This window comes from Electrophorus electricus, chromosome 1 (genome assembly GCF_013358815.1).
Source record: "Electrophorus electricus isolate fEleEle1 chromosome 1, fEleEle1.pri, whole genome shotgun sequence".
Classification (NCBI taxonomy): Eukaryota; Metazoa; Chordata; class Actinopteri; order Gymnotiformes; family Gymnotidae; genus Electrophorus; species Electrophorus electricus.
Window position 1 is genome coordinate 35,328,800 of NC_049535.1, and position 21,212 is coordinate 35,350,011.

The 21,212-nt window shown below is 46.3% G+C and overlaps 4 protein-coding genes across 9 annotated transcripts in view; all 4 read right to left on the reverse strand.

Annotated features, from left to right (window-relative positions):
• svilc (supervillin c) overlaps window positions 1–2,012 on the reverse strand; it is a 36,067-nt gene extending 34,055 nt beyond the window's left edge. For 4 of the 5 annotated variants that reach the window (XM_035528912.1, XM_035528908.1, XM_035528896.1 and 1 more), the window contains exon 1: window positions 1,923–2,012. The gene's annotated coding sequence lies outside the window, so the exon portion shown is untranslated. Of the gene's footprint in view, window positions 1–1,532; window positions 1,687–1,922 lie in introns of those variants that run through there. The other variant, XM_035528905.1, reaches the window with a different exon arrangement.
• Window positions 2,013–2,528: 516 nt separating this feature from the next.
• On the reverse strand, window positions 2,529–6,238 carry cdk21 (cyclin-dependent kinase 21). Its single transcript, XM_035532873.1, has 7 exons — window positions 6,009–6,238; window positions 5,534–5,666; window positions 3,418–3,585; window positions 3,175–3,284; window positions 2,976–3,026; window positions 2,724–2,856; window positions 2,529–2,606 (listed from the first exon to the last, which is right to left on the reverse strand). Exons 1-7 carry the CDS (start codon window positions 6,236–6,238, stop codon window positions 2,529–2,531), a joined length of 903 nt encoding a protein of 300 aa, XP_035388766.1.
• A 683-nt stretch (window positions 6,239–6,921) lies between these two features.
• On the reverse strand, window positions 6,922–16,483 carry retsat (retinol saturase (all-trans-retinol 13,14-reductase)). 2 transcript variants are annotated; one of them, XM_027028268.2, is made up of 11 exons: window positions 16,217–16,483; window positions 14,778–14,960; window positions 14,262–14,503; window positions 9,909–10,110; window positions 9,496–9,693; window positions 9,116–9,235; window positions 8,758–8,896; window positions 8,508–8,617; window positions 8,146–8,312; window positions 7,677–7,836; window positions 6,922–7,533 (listed from the first exon to the last, which is right to left on the reverse strand). In XM_027028268.2, exons 1-11 carry the CDS (start codon window positions 16,374–16,376, stop codon window positions 7,388–7,390), a joined length of 1,827 nt encoding a protein of 608 aa, XP_026884069.2. In that variant the 5' UTR covers window positions 16,377–16,483; the 3' UTR covers window positions 6,922–7,387. The 2 variants fall into 2 exon arrangements, with proteins under 2 accessions (XP_026884069.2, XP_026884070.2); XM_027028269.2 differs by lacking the exon at window positions 9,496–9,693.
• A 1,986-nt stretch (window positions 16,484–18,469) lies between these two features.
• On the reverse strand, window positions 18,470–20,832 carry LOC113588895 (C-type lectin domain family 4 member F). Its single transcript, XM_035524468.1, has 6 exons — window positions 20,799–20,832; window positions 20,148–20,246; window positions 19,972–20,043; window positions 19,702–19,838; window positions 19,480–19,604; window positions 18,470–18,620 (listed from the first exon to the last, which is right to left on the reverse strand). Exons 1-6 carry the CDS (start codon window positions 20,830–20,832, stop codon window positions 18,470–18,472), a joined length of 618 nt encoding a protein of 205 aa, XP_035380361.1.
• Window positions 20,833–21,212: the final 380 nt, after the last annotated feature.

The following is a 21,212-nucleotide window of genomic DNA, read 5'->3' on the forward strand; positions in this document are numbered from 1 at the left end:
CAGACTAGGCCAAGGAAAGAGCAGAGATCTATTTTAGCTCCTGCTGGACACATGTAGAAGTGATTTAATGATCTGGTATTACCTAAACAGGACCGGGGCAGACCCTCTGCCCCACAGCCTGTGAAGACCATGGTTACCCCTGGTTACCATGGTTACCCCTGGTTACCTGGTCACCGGGCTGCTGGTACAACACAAACAAAGCTGATCTCCAGGACCCATACATAATTTAATGACATCACCTTATGAAACAGACGTCTGTAAGGCCTGGGTACACAACGTTATAACCTAGTGTGTTGTTTAATGAACTTGCGTATTTTGTGCGTGTGTGTGTGTGTGTGCGTAGTGTTTGGATTGGAATGTGTGTAGAGTGTGAGGTATGTGTGGTGGTTGGTCTTGTGTAGTGGATAACAATTCTCTCCAGGTAAATTATTTCTGATGAACCCATAAGAAAATATGGAAAATATAAATATAAAGAATGCGTGTGGTACATGTGGTGTGTGTGTGTGTGTGTGTGTGTGTGCGCAGTGAGTAAAGTATGTGTTGTATGTATAGTATGTATGTGTATGTGTGGTGAGTAAAGTATGTGTGGTGTATGTGTAGTGTGTAAAGTGTGTGTGGTGTGTGTGTGTAGTGAGTAAAGTATGTGTGGTGTGTGTGTAGTGAGTAAAGTGTGTGTGGTGTGTAGTGAGTAAAGTATGTGTGGTGCGTGGTGTGTGTGTAGTGAGTAAAGTGTGTGTGGTGTGTAGTGAGTAAAGTGTGTGTGTGTAGTGAGTAAAGTATGTGTGGTGTGTGTGTAGTGAGTAAAGTATGTGTGGTGTGTGTGTAGTGAGTAAAGTATGTGTGGTGTGTGTGTAGTGAGTAAAGTATGTGTGGTGTGTGTGTGTGTGTGTAGTGAGTAAAGTTCAGTTCAGTTTTGCCAAAGCAGTACCACAGTAAAACAACATGAATTATGTTTGCTATATTAAGGAAACTAAGAACTCTATGTTATAACAATTCACTTTGGATGTCCTAATTACTGACAAAGAAATTAAATGTCTGAAATTAAACGAGTAATGTTTGAATACTCTGATAAAACGTCAGTCTAGAAAAGATCTGTGTTGCATTTGCCCCCAGTCTGCTCAGTCCTTTTATTCTGGCTGTGCACACTCCCAGATTCTCAGGCAGATGACACACACACACACACACACACACACGCACACGCACACGCACACGCACACACACACGCACACAGTCCAGAGCTTAGCTTCCACGCTCGAGCCTCTGCGCGCATGTTGGGGTGAAGCTCCAGGTGCGCGCGTCTGTGCTGCAAATAGCCACGTGAACGCGCACAGACATCAGCCAGCCAGGATCAGGTTGCAAAAACGCTCTCGCCGTTAAAACTTGGGCTGCAAACCCAGAGAACTTCCCAACAGCGCTCGGCGTGACAAATCAGACCACATTACGACTACATTATGACTGCTACGACAGTGTCGTCACTTTGTTTAGGACTCAAAACGCAGGCAACACGCGCCAAAACCGTGCATGCTACTTACATGGGCAGCTCGGCTCCGAACCGCACGGCGCTGCGCCTGCGCACAACGCCTCAAGCAGAAGGTGTGAAAAGCCCTTTTAGGGAGGCCGTGAGTGAGTGAGTGTGTGTGTGAATAAGTGAGTGAGTGAGTGTGTGTGTGAATAAGTGAGTGAGTGAGTGAGTGTGTGTGTGAGAAAGTGAGTGAATGTGTGTGTGTGTATGTGCGTGAGTTTGAATAAGTGTGTGTGTGAGTGAGTCAGTTTGTGTGTGTGAGGATAAAAATACCCTACAACAGCACGCTTTGAGCTTGCGAAGAGGGCGAAACGGGACAATAGCAGAAGTTTCAAAGTTTCAGGACACCAGCGACGTTCAGACGAAATTCATCCATCCGCGAGGATTTTCTGACACAAACCTTTTGAGAGTGTAGAATGATAGCAAAGCAGTCCGAGAAATTCCTGTCTGCGTCTCATACTGGTACCAGTTACTGTTAGGAGGCACAGACCATATGGCGTTGTAACAGGTGTGGTTTCATTAAGTCATAGGCAAGAATTAGCGCCCCCTTCCGTCCACTGAGAATAGTGTCATTAGAGACCGCTTATATCTTCTGACTGCGTCTATACATGCTTGAACACACGCGCACACACACACACACACACTCACACAAACGCAGACACACGTGCACACGCAGACACTCACAAACGCACAGACACACACACACACACACACAAATGCAGGCACATACACACACACACAACCTTGAACTATCATGAAAAAATTACTGTGTTTTTTGTTTTGTTTTTTTTATTCTTAAGACAATGCAAAAATTCAAACTTCCTCTTTCCTGATTGTAGCATTAACAAAAACCTACACCAAGGAGTGTCAGACGTGTGAGGGTATCCGTGCATATTACGGCATGAGAACTCTTAACAGACCACAAACAAAACGAGTGGGAGGATTCCATGCCACAGTGCCCCGCCCCTCCCTTTGGCCCCTCCCTCTTCCTGTCTGTGTGGGGATGTTAGGGGCCCACCAGGACCGGGTGGGCCAAGGCTTTGCTGGCCGTGATGCGGCGGCTGGGGCTGAAGGTCAGGCATTGCTGCAGGGAGCAGACGGGGTGAAAGGGTTAAAATATTCCTAGTAAAAGAATGCTCCTAGATCTTTGTGTCTCTCTGTCACTCACTCACTCACGATAAGGTCCACGAGAAGCACTTACAGCGAGCAGGTCACTGTCCTTGTCGCGGAGGCAGGCTGGCAGCAGGTGTGTTCCTGGCTCGGATCTCCAGGCTGGGTTATACTGGATGGGGCTGTCCTTAGGCCAGTCCTCCTCTGCAGGAACACCAGCCACCCTTACCAAGCAGTGGGATGCAAACACAGCAGTTTAAGGCCAAAATCACCTCCCACCTGTAAGTCTGATTCACATGTAAATCTACAAATTGCTCAGGGAAGAAAACATATCTGCACTCACTCAAAGATCTTCTGAAGCTGCTGAAATTCTGTATAACCGCGAATCAAAGGTCTGGGGAGTAGAGGAGAGGTGAAGGATCTTTATCAGAGCAAAATGAGGGCGACCTTTCGTCCTGGAGAGCTCAGCTCCTGGTCACCTAGATCTAACATTCAGGGTCTACGGAAGGACCCGGCGTGTCCGGGGCGTCGGACGTGCTCACCTCAGCAGAAAGAGTTCGGCAAAGATGCAACCGGCGCTCCAGACGTCCACAGAGGACGTGTATCCCAAACGGAGCAGCACTTCAGGAGCCCTGTACCACAGAGTCACCACCTACACAGCGAGACAACACACGTCTACATCCTGAGGTCCTGCAGCAGGTTCCTGGTCCAGGGTGAGAGCCCTCTACATTACAGCGCCATGCGCCCGAGACGACAGCAAGTATGTGTGTGCGGGGCGCACGCACGCAGGGTGTCAGCGCGATGTTGTACGTGTAGATCCTTGCCAGGCCGAAGTCGGCAATCTTCACTTCTCCACGACAGCTCACCAGCACGTTGTCTGGCTTGAGGTCACGGTGGATGACAGCGTTGGAATGCAGGAAGTCCAGGCCTGTAAACAGCTGCTGCATCACATCCTGCAGGACAGAGAACCAACCAGAGGAGATGAACAAAACACGTCCTATTATAGCGCTATTATGCTCTTATAGTGCTCTTATAGTGCTATTATAACGCTTTTATAATGCTATTATAGTGCTCTTAATGCTATTAAAGCACTCTTATAGTGCTATTATAACACTCTTACAGTGTTCTTATACAGCTCTTATAGTGCTCTTATAGTGCTTATAGTGCTATTATAGCACTCTTTTACAGGTCTTATAGTGTTCTTATAATGCTCCTACACAGGTCTCATAGTGTTCTTATACAGGTCTCCTACAGGTCTTGTACAGGTCTCATAGTGTTCTTATACAGGTCTCATACAGGTCTTGTTATTATACAGCTCTTATAGTGCTCTTATAGCGCTCTTATAGTGCTCTCATAGTGCTCTTATACAGGTCTTATAGTGTTCTTATAATGCTTCTATACAGGTCTCATAGTGTTCTACAGGTCTCATAGTGTTCTTATACAGGTCTCCTACAGGTCTTGTACAGGTCTCATAGTGTTCTTATACAGGTCTCATACAGGTCTTGTTATTATACAGCTCTTATAGTGCTCTTATAGCGCTCTTATAGTGCTCTTATAGTGCTCTTATAGCACTCTTATACAGGTCTCATAGTGTTCTTATACAGGTCTCCTACAGGTCTTGTACAGGTCTCATAGTGTTCTTATACAGGTCTCATACAGGTCTTATACAGGTCTCATAGTGCTCTTGTACAGGTCTCATAGTGTTCTTATACAGGTCTCCTACAGGTCTTGTACAGGTCTCATAGTGTTCTTATACAGGTCTCCTACAGGTCTTGTACAGGTCTCATAGTGTTCTTATACAGGTTTCATACAGGTCTTGTACAGGTCTCATAGTGCTCTTGTACAGGTCTCATACAGGTCTTATACAGGTCTCATACAGGTCTTGTACAGGTCTCAGTGTTCTTATACAGGTCTCATACAGGTCTTGTTATTATACAGCTCTTATAGTGCTCTTATAGCGCTTATAGTGCTCTTATAGTGCTCTTATAGCACTCTTATACAGGTCTCATAGTGTTCTTATACAGGTCTCCTACAGGTCTTGTACAGGTCTCATAGTGTTCTTATACAGGTCTCATACAGGTCTTATACAGGTCTCAGTGCTCTTGTACAGGTCTCATAGTGTTCTTATACAGGTCTCCTACAGGTCTTGTACAGGTCTCATAGTGTTCTTATACAGGTCTCATACAGGTCTTATACAGGTCTCATAGTGCTCTTGTACAGGTCTCATAGTGTTCTTATACAGGTCTCCTACAGGTCTTGTACAGGTCTCATAGTGTTCTTATACAGGTCTCATACAGGTCTTATACAGGTCTCATAGTGCTCTTGTACAGGTCTCATAGTGTTCTTATACAGGTCTCCTACAGGTCTTGTACAGGTCTCATAGTGTTCTTATACAGGTCTCATACAGGTCTTGTACAGGTCTCATAGTGCTCTTGTACAGGTCTCATACAGGTCTTATACAGGTCTCATACAGGTCTTGTACAGGTCTCATAGTGTTCTTATACAGGTCTGATACAGGTCTTGTTATTATACAGCTCTTATAGTGCTCTTATAGCGCTCTTATAATGCTATTATAGCACTCTTATACAGGTCTTATAGTGTTCTTATAATGCTTGTATACAGGTCTCATAGTGTTCTTCTACAGGTCTCCTACAGGTCTTGTACAGGTCTCATAGTGTTCTTATACTGGGCTCATAGTGCTCTTGTACAGGTCTGTGTTCTTGTACAGGTCTCATACAGGTCTTGTACAGGTCTCATAGTGCTCTTGTACAGGTCTCATACAGGTCTCATAGTGCTCTTGTACAGGTCTTGTAACACTCTCAGATGGAGGAGATAAGGGAACAATAATGACCAGGTAAAGTTATGAGATGCACCCAGTGTGTCAAAACCACCCACACACACCTTGATTTTGTCTCTGGCCAATCCGTCCTCCGACGCTGTGCTGAGGAAAGAGGCCAGATCCTGATCTATGTACTCAAAGACCAGCGTCAGGTCCAAACTCTGCTTCCTCACAGCAGCCGACACATCCAGCAGCCTTCAGAAAGATGCTTTCCATTAGGTCCTTTACAAATGCAAGCCCAGCCTCTCCAGCACTGGACACACCTACTGATCCTGCTAGTGAACTCAGAGTTCACATTTTCAGGATTTTTGCAGATGTTCTTTCCCAGAACAACTGACTTATGTATGAGTATGTCAGTATGTGTGCTTCCTGGGAAAAGAAACTGAATTCCCCATCGGAGCTACAAGACCCGGATCTGGGACCTGGCCCAGTTAGAGACAGGCTTATGTATTATATCTGATCTTAATGAGATCCATCAGCACTACTTACATTTCCATTTGCAGATCCCCAGCTATGCCAGAACACGCGTCTACTTACTTGACTACGTTTGGGTGGTTAAAAGACTGCAGTTTTCGGAGCAGTGCCACCTCCCGCACCATGACCTGCGGGATGCCGTTGCTGGGATCTCCAGGGAGGTTCAGCTTCTTCACAGCGAGGAGGCGCCGCCTGTCCCGCACCTCCCGGGCTTTGTACACTTTCCCATAGGCGCCCTTGCCAATTTCGGCTAATATTTCATAATCTAAATGTTCCGAAGTGCGGTCATCCATGTTTAGTCAGTTTAATGAACTTAATCTACAAGAAAGAAAAGAACAATATCCTCAGCTTCACAAGAGCTGGACGAACAGCTGCCTTTAGCGATGCCATGCTGTGACTGACCCGTCTGTATTCAGATCAGTTCAAAGTGACTTTACTGGCATGGCTATACCACGCACAGCAAACGGTGTCAAACTGAACAAATTAGTAATAAAACAAACAAACAAACAAACAAAAAAATAAAAATAAAAATAAATATATATATATATATATATATAAACTGAAGCTATGCTAGCTAACTTCTATCCAGCTCACCCGCATGGCAATGACTTCGCTAGCTAAACTAGCGTGTGTGTGTGTGTGTGTGAGAGAGAGTGTGTGTGTTTCACACTCGTGCCTCCGTGTTCACACCTACCGCTCTTAGATGAATCACGCCGTTTCTTCATACAAACCAAACCCCAAGATGACGATGATCACCTTTCCGACGTCGCGCCGCAGATGTGCGGGCTCCAGGTGCGCACATGGCCCGTTTTACCCCCCACTGTGGGAGCTTTGGCTTTCTGCACCTTTCCCGCACGCGCCATGGTACGTTCTGATTTCATTACGCAGATTATCACGAGACTACAACACCTGAACACTTTACTGCTGCTGCATGTCTTTAGCGGATCTACCAAACACCAGGACAAAAGAACACAAATTAGTTCAGTGTTTTATTATCAGATAACGGCGACCATCGGTTCATAACAGCCTCAACCCGCACCTCGCACTTATTAGCATATTCGATGTTGGGAGGTTCCCTAATTGAAACAAGCTTTATTCTACAAAAATGTGAATTAACTATGTAAGGCCACACACCACCTCTACACAATTAGTGTAAACTGCCACTGAAGAGACTCAAAAGGTGCTGTGAAAACAAAACAGCATCACGCATGAATAAGTGGGACAAAGTGCTCAGATCAAAGTGAGCGTTTGGGCGTGTAAGTAGACTGGATCCTGCAGAGAAACAGTCTCACCCCTATACAAGTCACTTCCTTACAAGGTCTCCTTCAGTCTGTCACAAAGGTATAAAGCAAAGGGTTGATGAAGAGGGCAGGGATTAGTCTATGGTTAGATCATATGATGCCAGCTGGCATTAGTCCCAGTTAGTGTGCTGGTTGCCGTGGTTACTGCGCTTTCTTGGCGTTGGCATGTTTGAGTTTCTTATTGAGGGCCGTGACGTCCATGTAAAGGTTACGGTTGAGAATCGCGGAGCCACAGATCATCGCACCCACCAGAGCACCAGCCAGACCACATGAGCACAGGTCCTGACCTAGAAACACACAACCAGAAAAAAATGATTCACACAGTCCCAAAGAGTCACACAGTGATTCACATCAAAGTTGTTCACACGAAGGAAGACAGAACAAGTCTGCAGTAATTGAGCATAATGCTTCAGTGCAGGCACACACAGACCTGTAAGGAAGAGATTCCTGACAGGCGTCTGTGGTCTGATGGAAGCGCAGACATCTGCAGTGAAGCGGGCAGTGTTGTGGTCAGCCCCATAGAACTCTCCTCTGGGAGCAGCTATGTAGTGTTGATTAGTCACAGCAGTGCCAGCATCCACATACTCTATCTAGAGAGAGAGAGAGAGAGAGAGAGAGAGAGAGAGAGAGATGAGATTTGTGAGAGAGGGAAGACGTCATGTGAAAGGTAATTTGGGTGGAGATAATTCAGTTGGTGTTTTAGGATCAGTGTGTGTGTGGTCCCTTTAAACATGCACTGATGGTAGGGAGGTGAAGGACATAGAAATGGGTGATGTTTACAATCAGTGAAGTGAAATATGAAAAACAGACAGACAGACAGACAGATAGAGAGGAGGAGCCAGGGGAACAGAGAGGAGGAGCCAGGAGAACAGAGAGGAGGAGCCAGGGGAAGTGTATACCTTGTCCGTGATCTTGGGGAAGATGTGAGTCACCACCTCCAGAAGAGACTGGATAATCTTCTTCTTCACATCCGTATAGTCCGGCCCTCGGTTTTTAACTTTGCCATCTTTCCACTCCTCAAACCACTCGTAGGGGGCAAAGGTCACCAGACTCAGGGTGGACTTGCCTGGGTATGTCAGCGAGACATCAGAATGAAACACAGAACACTATGCAAAGTACACAAGCTAGACACACAAGATCAGAAGCAGCAGACAGGCACACACACAGTTGCACTCAAGTCTGGACTGAGTTGCATGAGTTTCATAGTGTTAAAGTCATTTTAATCTAATGGTTTACACACACGCCCCCACCCACACCCAACCTGGCTTCCTCTGCTCCCAGGTGGGGTCCTTGGCGGACGGCGAGGCAGCGAAGACCATCGGAACCCTCGTCACACACTCGTCCCTCTCACCTTTCAGGTAGTCATCCATCCTGATCAGAAAAACAGGCCATGTGACCACATCACGCCAGCAGGACAAAGTTCAGGTTACCATAGCAACCTCTGCAGCAGGCCAGGACGGTTCAGGCCTGTGCCCTGCAGAGGCCAGAAGTCAGAGGGTTGTTGCGCTCACAGCTCGTCCAGGTTGTTCTCGCTGAAGATCCAGTGGTTCTCCGCTTTGAGACCCAACTCCTCTTTGGACCCAGCCAGACCCAGAAAGACACTGAGTCCACCTGCACCATGCCTCAACATGCCCAGCTGTTTCTGAATCGCTGGAGCACACCCACACACACCCACAAGTGAAAAGCACACACAAATCAGTGCACACGTGCATACCGTACTACTACAAGATACTTGAAGAAATAACAGATTACATTACTGACAATCATACACTCTATGGCAGTAAAAAGACTTTCTACAACTAATGTTAATAAATGTTTTGTTATTGACTATCTGCATACATCTTCCATTCCACTAATGCCTCCCCTCACCCGGGAACTTCTGCACCTCTCTGGGCAGGAGCTGGTTGTAGGTGTTGAAGATTCCTGCGTCTGAGATGACTAAGGGGGCCTGGACATGCACCTCCTCCTGCCCCTTCAGGACACTCACCCCTGCATCAAAGCAGTGGTGTCTCAGTGGTTAAGGTACTCACCTTGTAATTGGAAGGTTGCTGGTTCAAGTCCCACCACTGCCAGCTTTCCACTGTTGGGTCCCTGAGAAAGACCCTCAACCCTCAATTACTCAAGCTGTGTTCAGTCATGATTTGGAAGAAAGCGTCAGATAAATGGAAAGTAAAGTGGGCGTTCTACCTATAGAACGTTGTTGTCATGGACGTTCTACCTATAGAATGTTGTTGTCATGGACGTTCTACCTATAGCTTCGTTGTTGTCATTGAGGAGGATGCGGTTGACAGGCGCTCTAACGAGCACGGCTCCTCCGGCCTTTTCGATAATGGGGATCATGTGATAGGCAATCTCACTGGCCCCGCCCCTCGGGTACCAGGCACCGTGCAGATAGTGGCACATCAGCAAACTGTGCATGGAGAAACTGGCTTCTCTGGGGGACTTTCCTACACACACACCCCAATCAAGGTGAAAATGTGACATGCATGTAAAAACAGGACGTTATGGACAGAGCTTCATCAGCTGTGTGTGTATATATATAAAATATTACTCTTCTCAAGCAGTATTATAATATTAGAAGTGGCACTGCTGTGCTATACATGCAGTTTTAACTTCTTCATAACTCAGCAAACAGCAGTTAGTTAAAAAACCTTCAACTCACCGTAGGTGCCGAAGACGTAGCACAAGACTGCCCTGAGGTCTTTGTTCTGAGTGAGGCCATTCACCACCTCAGCCAGGCTGCGGGAGCCGTAGCGGAAGAAGTGGGATAGGCAATCGGCCAGCCCTGTGCAGGCCAGGAACTTAGCGAGTGGGAAAGGGAGGAGCTTCAGCACAGCCATCATCCACACACCTCGATCACACTTCTAAACGACAAGACAAAATAAAAGCCCTCTGTCACTCAGCACAGCCTTCATCCATACACCACTATCACACTTCTAAACAACAAGACAAAATAAAAGCCCTCTGTCACTCAGGACAGCCTTCATCCATACACCACGATCACACTTCTAAACAACAAGACAAAATAAAAGCCCTCTATCACTCAGCACAGCCATCATCCATACACCACGATCACACTTCTAAACAAGACAAAATAAAAGCCATCTATCAGTATTTTGCATTACTTTGATTATATTCTTTTGAAACTAGGGCATCAAAAGCATCTATGAAGGGTTGAGATAAAAATAATGATTAAAAATAAACACTTTTATTGTTTAAAATTCCCCATGCTACTGACTGGAGGCTTCATTCTACATGGTGCTGCCTTTTGCTCCAGCATGTGGTGTGTAACTTCACAACTACAAACTGTGTAGTAAATTACTGTGGTTCATATAAAGAAGAGCCTCAGTCACCTTAGTGCTGCAGTGGTAGCCTGAGTCACCTTAGTGCTGCAGTGGTAGCCTGAGTCACCTTAGTGCTGCAGTGGTAGCCTGAGTCACCTTAGTGCTGCAGTGGTAGCCTGAGTCACCTTAGTGCTGCAGTGGTAGCCTGAGTCACCTTAGTGCTGCAGTGGTAGCCTCAGTCACCTTAGTGCTGCGGTAGTAGCCTCAGTCACCTTAGTGCTGCGGTAGAAGCCTCAGTCACCTTAGTGCTGTAGTGGGTCACCTTAGTGCTGCGGTGGTAGCCTGAGTCACCTTAGTGCTGCAGTGGTAGCCTCAGTCACCTTAGTGCTGCAGTGGTAGCCTCAGTCACCTTAGTGCTGCAGTGGTAGCCTCAGTCACCTTAGTGCTGCAGTGGTAGCCTCAGTCACCTTAGTGCTGCAGTGGTAGCCTCAGTCACCTTAGTGCTGCAGTGGTAGCCTCAGTCACCTTAGTGCTGTAGTGGTAGCCTCAGTCACCTTAGTGCTGCAGTGGTACGCTCAGTCACCTTAGTGCTGCAGTGGTACCCTCAGTCACCTTAGTGCTGCAGTAGTAGCCTCAGTCACCTTAGTGCTGTAGTGGTAGCCTCAGTCAGCTTAGTGCTGCAGTGGTACCCTCAGTCACCTTAGTGCTGCAGTGGTACCCTCAGTCACCTTAGTGCTGCAGTAGTAGCCTCAGTCACCTTAGTGCTGCAGTGGTAGCCTCAGTCACCTTAGTGTTGCAGTGGTAGCCTCAGTCACCTTAGTGCTGCAGTAGAAGCCTCAGTCACCTTAGTGCTGCAGTGGTAGCCTCAGTCACCTTAGTGCTGCAGTGGTAGCCTCAGTCACCTTAGTGCTGCAGTGGTAGCCTCAGTCACCTTAGTGCTGCAGTGGTAGCCTCAGTCACCTTAGTGCTGCAGTGGTAGCCTCAGTCACCTTAGTGCTGCAGTGGTAGCCTCAGTCACCTTAGTGCTACAGTGGTAGCCTCAGTCACCTTAGTGCTGCAGTGGTAGCCTCAGTCACCTTAGTGCTGCAGTGGTAGCCAAAGTCACCTTAGTGTTGCAGTGGTAGCCAAAGTCACCTTAGTGCTGCAGTGGTAGCCTCAGTCACCTTAGTGCTGCAGTGGTAGCCAAAGTCACCTTAGTGCTGCAGTGGTAGCCTCAGTCACCTTAGTGCTGCAGTGGTAGCCTCAGTCACCTTAGTGCTGCAGTGGTAGCCTGAGTCACCTTAGTGCTGCAGTGGTAGCCTCAGTCACCTTAGTGCTGCAGTAGAAGCCTCAGTCACCTTAGTGCTGTAGTGGGTCACCTTAGTGCTGCGGTGGTAGCCTGAGTCACCTTAGTGCTGCAGTAGTACCCTCAGTCACCTTAGTGCTGCAGTGGTAGCCTCAGTCACCTTAGTGCTGCAGTAGTAGCCTCAGTCACCTCAGTGCTGCAGTGGTAGCCTGAGTCACCTCAGTACTGCAGTGGTAGCCTGAGTCACCTCAGTGCTGCAGTGGTAGCCTGAGTCACCTCAGTGCTGCAGTGGTAGCCTGAGTCACCTTAGTGCTGCAGTGGTAGCCTGAGTCACCTTAGTGCTGCAGTGGTAGCCTGAGTCACCACTGCAGCACTAAGGTGACTGAGGCTACCACTGCAACACTAAGGTGACTGAGGCTACTACTGCATCACTAAGGTGACTGAGGCTACTACTGCATCACTAAGGTGACTGAGGCTACTACTGTAGCACTAAGGTGACTGAGGCTACTACTGCAGCACTAAGGTGACTGAGGCTACCACTGCAGCACTAAGGTGACTCAGGCTACCACTGCAGCACTAAGGTGACTCAGGCTACCACTGTAGCACTAAGGTGACTCAGGCTACCACTGCAGTCTCAGGCTACCACTGCAGCACTAAGGTGACTGAGGCTACCACTGCAGCACTAAGGTGACTGAGGCTACCACTGCAGCACTAAGGTGACTGAGGCTACTACTGCAGCACTAAGGTGACTGAGGCTTCTACTGCAGCACTAAGGTGACTGAGGCTACCACTGCAACACTAAGGTGACTGAGGCTACTACTGCATCACTAAGGTGACTGAGGCTACTACTGTAGCACTAAGGTGACTCAGGCTACCACTGCAGCACTAAGGTGACTTGGGGTACCACTGCAGCACTAAGGTGACTGAGGCTACTACTGCAGCACTAAGGTGACTGAGGCTACCACTGCAGCACTAAGGTGACTCAGGCTACCACTGCAGCACTAAGGTGACTCAGGCTACCACTGTAGCACTAAGGTGACTCAGGCTACCACTGCAGTCTCAGGCTACCACTGCAGCACTAAGGTGACTGAGGCTACCACTGCAGCACTAAGGTGACTCAGGCTACCACTGCAGCACTAAGGTGACTCAGGCTACCACTGCAGCACTAAGGTGACTCAGGCTACCACTGCAGCACTAAGGTGACTGAGGGTACTACTGCAGCACTAAGGTGACTCAGGCTACCACCGCAGCACTAAGGTGACCCACTACAGCACTAAGGTGACTGAGGCTTCTACTGCAGCACTAAGGTGACTGAGGCTACTACCGCAGCACTAAGGTGACTGAGGCTACCACTGCAGCACTAAGGTGACTGAGGCTACCACTGCAGCACTAAGGTGACTCAGGCTACCACTGCAGCACTAAGGTGACTCAGGCTACCACTGCAGCACTAAGGTGACTCAGGCTACCACTGCAGCACTAAGGTGACTGAGGCTACTACCGCAGCACTAAGGTGACTGAGGCTACTACTGCAGCACTAAGGTGACTGAGGCTACCACTGTAGCACTAAGGTGACTGAGGCTACCACTGCAGCACTAAGGTGACTGAGGCTACCACTGTAGCACTAAGGTGACTCAGGCTACCACTGCAGACTCAGGCTACCACTGCAGCACTAAGGTGACTGAGGCTACTACTGCAGCACTAAGGTGACTGAGGCTACCACTGTAGCACTAAGGTGACTGAGGCTACCACTGCAGCACTAAGGTGACTGAGGCTACCACTGTAGCACTAAGGTGACTCAGGCTACCACTGCAGACTCAGGCTACCACTGCAGACTCAGGCTACCACTGCAGCACTAAGGTGACTGAGGCTACCACAGAGTCCAGACCTGAAACCCATTGAGAATCTTTGGGATGTGCTGTAGATGACTTGGTGCAGTGGTCCAAATCTCCCATCATCAATACAAGATCTTGGGGAAAAATTAATGCAACTCTGGACAGAAATAAATGTTGTGACATTGCAGAAGCTTGTGGAAATTATGCCACAGCAAATGCATGCCGTAATCAAAGCTAAAGGCGGTCCAAGGAAATATTAGTGTGTGTGACCTTTTATTTGGCCAGGCAGTGTATATGTTTATATATAGTTATATATGTTTCTATATTGTTATATATGTTTCTATAGTTATATGTTTATATACAGTTATATATGTTTCTATATGTTTCTATACAGTTGTTTCTATATAGTTTTATGTTTCTATATAGTCCTATATATTTATATATGTTTGTATACAGTTATATGTTTTATATAGTTCTATATGTTTCTATATCGGTATATATGTTTCTATAAAGTTCTATATGTTTCTATACACCTTCTCTCCCTAATTACATTGCATTCTCTAAAACGCAGAATACAACCGAACACACTGAACAGAGTGAGACTGATCTTGCACCTTGGTTAGTCTCAAGAACTCGTCAATGGCCTCGTCCTCCCCCGGAAAACACTTCTTCAGCTCCTGGGCGAAGTGCTCTCGGCCACTGTAGATGGGATACGTGCGCCGGTTCTCTGGGGGCCCCAGCACCACACGGTCGAAGGGGTTGTCCAGCGGTTCCCACTGAAGCTGGCCATTGGTCAGCTGGTCCAGTAGGCAACGGAAGGGGCGGGACTCCTGCAGGTCACCAACGTAGTGGATGCCTGAAGCAGAGGGTGACACATAGGCACAGGTGAGGTCACACACCTAGGTGAGCATGACCATTCTGGATTATTATGACTGGCCATGGCTTTCCAAACCTGAAAAATGAGCAAAAACTGTAACATTCTCATAAAAACAACAGCTGAAATTTGACTAGTGACAGTTACTTAACAAAATAATAGTCTGACAACCTCCGCCAGGCTGCGCCATGGCACAGGAAACCCGTGAGAGTCTGGCTTGGTGTCTTGTGTGAGGAGGGGGCCACGATGCTCTTACCGACGTCAAACTCAAAGCCTTTCTCTGAGAAGGTGTGGCAACATCCACCGGCACGGCTGTGCTGTTCCAGAACCAGAACCTTCTTCCCGACCTTCGCCAGCAGAACTGCAAGGCCCAAGCCCCCGGCACCACTGCCGATCACAACGGCATCGAGGCATTGCGGGACTTTGCGGGACTCAAAGCCTGCAAGTGGGAATGGAGAAACAAGGAGTTTACAGGGGCTCCGGTGAAGATGGTCACTGGGAGAATATTCTGCACGCCACCTGTACCAACATCTCACCACTACATCACGACACCTACACCATCTCAGTGGTGAAGGTACTGGACTAGTAACCAGAAGGTTGCTGGTTCAAGCCCATCACTGCTGGGCCCCTGAGCAAGACCCTTAACCCTCAAGTTGTATTCAGTCATAATTGTAAGTTGCTCTAGATAAACATGTCAGATGAATGCTGTAACTGTAAATCACACTTCATGACTTACACATTATACTACCGACTTTACCACCCTCTCTATTCAAGGTATTAGTTTGCTTTCTAGGAGTCTGTTCAACTACAAACTGGTGTTGCAGGAAGCACATGTACTGTCATACTGATAAATATACTGTCTGCCAAACACTGAAAATGTAAATCTAACATAATGTCCAGTTTATGTCCACATCGGCTGTCATGCTCAGTTCGGCAGCCTCGACTTGACCACGGTACACCTAGACCCCGCCCACACGACAGGCGGCTCTGGAGTCGTGCTGCGTTCATGACCAATGACACGTTTCCGTCTCCCGGGAAGGAGCAAGCCGTTCCATCTCCTGATTCCTACTCGGAAAGTCTTTCGAGAACTCTGACTTCTTCCAATAAGATATTATGTGACATCACTTTATCATGGAAGCGTTCATAGTTAAAAGAACAAATAACAGTGTTGGATTTATTTTTTACATTTAAACACTTTCAAGTTTCAGATTATATTTGAAATTAAATAATAGTTGATACAATGATAACTGAAAGGTTAATTAATTTAACGTTTTTTAATCAAACTGATGTCACTGAAGGTTTTTCCAATGTTTACGGTGTTCTCGCAGTTTTAAAAATACCCCCCCCCCCCCCAACACACACACACACACACACACACAAACACACACCTGAAATATCTTTAGTTTAGTAGTCAGCACTGAGAGTTCTGACATATGACGTTAACACTAAACATGTTCTGATTTGCAGTTCAATAAGCCGCAATGGTGCCTTGCTCCCTCTCGCGCACGTATTGCGTAACAACTCCTTCTGACCTTTCTGCGCTCGCTCAGCTGCGCGCGAGCACGTTTACGCCTCCGCGCGTTTAAGACGGAAAGCTCCGCGCGGACGTGAACGGTGTCGCGTGGCGCTGGCTAAGCGTGCAGCCTACGCGCGATACCTTTGCCACGCTAATCAAGCGGAGCCACCGCCACACACCTTGTTTCAAAACTTTGTCTTTCTCCTTTTTGTCCAAAACCATCGGCTTAAGCGGCTCGCGCGTGTCGACGTCAAAGGGGCTCAGACCGGATGAGCTAAACACATACTTAAGGAAAAGTGCGACCAGCACTGCACAAACGAATCCCGCCGCGAGCCACATCGCCCCTCGTGCGTGCTGAAACGAAACTCCGCAGGGTTACACTTCCGCGTGGCGATCTCGCGACAAGTCGCGTGCAGTAATGCCGTCAGCTGGTGTCACCTTCACCTGCCCAACACCACACACGAAGCGTGAGGTGAGAACAAAGGGACAAACGGCCTGGAGGCACGTGGTGCAGTCCTTTAAGGAAGAGGTCTAGTGAGCAAAACACGCACACACACACACCTGATTTTAACATGGCAAATACATGCTAAGTGCATCTCTCCGCCACCATTTTAATGGGCAACAATGAAATATATAAGAATATAAAAAATGTAATTGTAAGCTGGAACTACATTGTGTACATACACTTATACATATCCATATATACATTGTACATTGTGTATATAAACATATTATACATATATTGTACATACATTGTTAATATATTTTGTATATATATAGATAAATATTTCCCTATACACCCCTGTATTTTCTCTTCAGTTTGGACAGAGCACTCAAATCATTTGACTGTGAGTTATACGGTGTATGTCTATGTATGTGACAAATAAACCAAACTTAAACTTGAACTTGAGATCCGAGTTTTCACAGTTGGCTCTGCTGTTGTTCTCTGTTTTAAATGCTAAATGAGCTACTAGGACAGGACATATGTACTATATCACTTAGCATTTAGTAACTGGTGCTCACTGTTTAAAAGGTCTTATATCAGGTCCCGTCAGAGAGGCAGAACTCCAGTCTCCTCAGCACATGTGCACCTCTGAAACGGTTTCTGCATGTGTCACACTGTTACAACCAAATCACCCATCTGGGATCAGTCATGTCTTTATCTGATAAGATCGAGTTAAAAGTTATTGTCCATGTGCATGTGTAAGTTGAGATGCAGTGAAGTGTATGGGCTGTGTCTCCCACTGCTATAAATAAATCATAAAATAATATCTTAATAAAATAACATCTAAATCAAGTATACACAGAACAATAAAACACCTTAATAAGCGAAAAGTAAAGGACACGTGCCCTGAGTAACCACTGTATTAGGTAAACCAACTCTAGTAGGTTGCATTTCCTAGTCAATTTTAATTTGTTTTTATCGCTTTAGTACAAAAAGCCTGCACATGGTGTCCTCTGCAGCTGCCTGTCCTGGCAGTGCTGTGAGTCCTGACCAAAGCTCAAATGTTGGCTGGAAGCGTGTAGTGAATGTTACTACTGTAAAAGCACTTCTAAATACACGTCCAGTGTGACGGGGCATCCATTCCGCTCCTGCAAATCAATACGTAACGGTGTGTTCAAGTTGAGCTCAGCTACACACGTCTGCTGTGTGTCTTCAGCATCTGAGCTGGTCTGAGGGAACATTTACTGTTGAAGGCCTGTGTTGCCACGGGCCATGTTATTAACTCTAAACGTATAGTTAATATGCATCATATATTTATAGGCGCTGTATAATGAGTTGAGTAATGAATATATATATATCGATTAATATAAGTTTCGTTATATTGCTTTTGCTGTTCTGGTATTGTGCTCGGCCTGTTTTTTGTGTTATATCTGTTAAATTCGAGTCACGTTTAACATGAAGTCTTGCAGCAGTACATTTAATTTTCAAATCACTTTATTTCGTAAAGCTGCTTTCAGCACTTGTGAAAAATTCTTCAAAGCAGGCACTTTATCGTCTTAATTTATTTCAGGTCTTAATCCAGATTTCTTCATAAACAAGATTTGGCATTGATCACAATTGCAGGCCTTATACAGTAAATATAGCTTGTGTGTCAATATTGTACTTTTGAGATGGACAGATAAACTTTGCTTGGCAAGATCTACTCGAGGTTACAAGACATGTAGGTCTGTCTCTCAGTGTCAAGATATCACATGTCTTAAGTGGTACCAGTTAAAACAGCTCTGTATTCTACACTGAAACCAAGACAGAATCAGGCTGTCTTGGAGGAATTTTATGTCCACCATCTTATATGGGCATGACAGGCAGGTGTCCACATACATTTAAGCATCTTAAACATTTATGCAATCAAATGACTCAGGTCATTTGTAGCCTAGTTAAAGAAATATACATCGGGGATGTTTAGCATAGGAGACGTTGTCGTGAGGGGTCACGGAGTATCTGAAGTGTGAGGGAGCTCACAGATTCTCCTTTCTGAGCTTGAACAGGACACATCGGCCCATTTCCCACCAACATAAATGACACAGTCTTCTCCCGACGGGTCGTGTTCTTTCCAGTCGTCTGGAACATACTTCCACCACCTTCAGAAGGAGAAACCAGATGGGCTTGCCACAGAAACATGGTGTCACATCACCACAGACTGTGTTAGGCTACTGGCAGCTTCTAAGATACGATACGCCATGTGGGACAACTAAAACACGGTAGTGTATCAAGATCTCCTTGTGATGAGCGGGAAAAACGTTTTTATGGTGTCATCAGTCACATGTCTCTGATGCCATCAGAGTGGATCTCCCCATCCAACTCTTGTGCCATGTTGATATCCCAAAATCCCAATTATCATCTCATTATCATCTCTGCAGTTTCCTAGCCTTTGTTTGTCAGTCATTTTAATTTCTTAGGTTTCCATAATATTTTTGCCCCAGTATTTTGACTGTAGTAAGTAAAGAAAAAGAGAGATAGCTTGATAGATCGAGCGTTGTGCAGTTTTAACGTTGGCCTACACATTCACTCGTGAACCAGTAGGTGGCGACGGTGAAGTTTCCATTCTAATGTGGACTTAATTCCCTCTTCAGGACAATCAGGACAGTGGTAACCATGTCGTTGTCAGGTGTCCTGCACTGAGCAGTGCTGCTAACCAAAGTAATGAACTAACTAGCCCTACTGCATCAGCTAGTGCCACCAGACAGGACTTCCTTAAACAAATGAGTTAAAAGTGTTAAATGAATGAGGTTTTCAACATATTTAGAGAAATGTGAGGATTTTGGAATGCAGAGTTTCACAGTAACTCAGGGATTTGTGCAAAGGTGCGCTTCTGGGGAGGTTTTTAAAGTTGATCAAGTAAATATACAAATATTTTGAATAAAGTATTGCTTTCATAAGAAAATAAAGACATTACCTTTATTCAGCACAAGCTTTCTGAGGAAACGCCAATGAACTTACGTCAGATTCTCTAAAAGGGGTGAGTGATCAACCCAAAGCCACATCCCCTCACTCTGGGCATCCGTCAGGCCAATCCAGTAGTGATCCGACTCGCCAATACTCTCCACCTGACCAGCAAGGAATTCCTGGCAGACAGACCAATCAGGCAGAAGGCTGGAGTCAGAGAACACGATTAGCTGAGGAATTAAGGAATGCATTTGCAGTTTTGTTGTTGCATCCTACATGTTCTTCTCGGCTGTTGACGATGGCCAGGTCTCCTCCCAGTTCCTGGCAGCACATCCTACTGGAGTTCCAGCTCATTTTGATTTCGGAGAAAACATATAATCGGTCTTTGTCCTGAACCTTCATCTCCATTATTTCTGAATGCAGAAGATAATAATAATGTTGGAGATTAAAAATGTAAACAGTACATCTAGAGAATGTATCTGTATTTGAATGACTGATAGTTACACGTGCGTTGTTTTACTGTAAGTCTGTCTGTAGCACACACACCTCCACATGAGCATGTCGTACTTTGCAAAGGCAACACAGGCGAAGTATCTTGGGTCAGTTTCATTTTACAGTCTTAAATTTAAAAGAAAATTGTGAGTGCATCTTCTGACAACACTGTAGTTTCTGTTGCATATTAACACAGCAGGGTGCCCTTTTTTGCCCCCCTGGACACGTACATAAATATGTCATTACCGCACCGAACAGGAGAGAGAGGATGAGAAGAACAGAGAGAGCCATCACCAGCCATCTTCTCTTATCTTCTACCTGCTGCTTATCTGCAAAACAGTTATGTGTAGAGGTGCATCATCAGACAGTGAGTGAACACCTCCCTGTTCCAACTATACAGAGACAATAACTGAGCTGAACTCTCATCTGGCCTCTGCATCCAGACAGCATTCTAATGTAAATAACACAACACAAACCAACGGACCAGGGAGAGTGAGTGGAAAGACACCTGTGACCAGTGTGTGTGTGTAACAGAGACGGAGATAGCACTGATGAAGGACCTCTGAAACGCTGTTTCTGTGGAAACTAATATTTATTCATTTCATTGTCTTTTTTGTTCAGGCTCAGGTCTGGGATCTTGAGAGTCCTGTTTAGTGTCTTAGCTGTTCCCAGGACTGCACCTATCTGGACGGAGAGCTCAGATGATGTTGCTGGGATCTGCTGGAGTCATTCTCCCAGTTTGGGAATCACGGCCCATAGTGCTCTGATTATCACAGGAACCACTGTTGTATTCACCTTTCACATCTTTTCCAGCTCTTGGTATTTCGCAAGCGTCTCGTGTCCCTTTTTCCTGATGTTACATTCACTCGGGATCACCACACCTATCACTACAGCCCTCTTCTGCTGTTTATTCATCACTACTGTGTCTCTGGCTATCTGAGGTTCTCACTAAGCACTTCATTACTTAGGGCCATCATCCTGGTGTACTCCTGGATCTTGGTTGTTTCATCCTGGATAGTGGCTCTGACGTTCACTGGTTCTCGGCCCTCCTCCTGTTGATATATCTGATGACTGGTAGTGTGTAGGTGTTGATGTATGTGATGACTGGTAGAGTGTAGGTGTTGATGTATGTGATGACTGGTAGAGTGTAGGTGTTGATGTATGTGATGACTGGTAGAGTGTAGGTGTTGATGTATGTGATGACTGGAAGTGTGTAGGTGTTGATGTATGTGATGACTGGAAGTGTGTAGGTGTTGATGTATGTGATGACTGGAAGTGTGTAGGTGTTGATGTAT

What these genes read in the sequence shown, in the direction of transcription:
- retsat (XM_027028268.2), bottom strand. Translation starts at nt 16,376, where the DNA reads ATGTGGCTCGCGGCGGGATTCGTTTGTGCAGTGCTGGTCGCACTTTTC. An exon ending in GAGAACAACCTGGACGAGCT is followed by an intron (nt 8,618 to 8,757) that starts GTGAGCGCAACA and finishes TTTTCTGATCAG; the next exon opens with GATGGATGACTACCTGAAAG. An exon ending in CAGGAATCTCTTCCTTACAG is followed by an intron (nt 7,534 to 7,676) that starts GTCTGTGTGTGC and finishes GTGTGTTTCTAG; the next exon opens with GTCAGGACCTGTGCTCATGT.
- cdk21 (XM_035532873.1), bottom strand. Translation starts at nt 6,238, where the DNA reads ATGGATGACCGCACTTCGGAACATTTAGATTATGAAATATTAGCCGAA. An exon ending in AACCACCCAAACGTAGTCAA is followed by an intron (nt 5,667 to 6,008) that starts GTAAGTAGACGC and finishes ATCTTTCTGAAG; the next exon opens with GCTGCTGGATGTGTCGGCTG. An exon ending in CAGCTTCAGAAGATCTTTGA is followed by an intron (nt 2,857 to 2,975) that starts GTGAGTGCAGAT and finishes CTGCTTGGTAAG; the next exon opens with GGTGGCTGGTGTTCCTGCAG.
- LOC113588895 (XM_035524468.1), bottom strand. Translation starts at nt 20,832, where the DNA reads ATGAATAAACAGCAGAAGAGGGCTGTAGTGATAG. An exon ending in GAAGAGGGCTGTAGTGATAG is followed by an intron (nt 20,247 to 20,798) that starts GTGTGGTGATCC and finishes ACTGTTTTGCAG; the next exon opens with ATAAGCAGCAGGTAGAAGAT. An exon ending in TGCGGTAATGACATATTTAT is followed by an intron (nt 20,044 to 20,147) that starts GTACGTGTCCAG and finishes TTTAAATTTAAG; the next exon opens with ACTGTAAAATGAAACTGACC.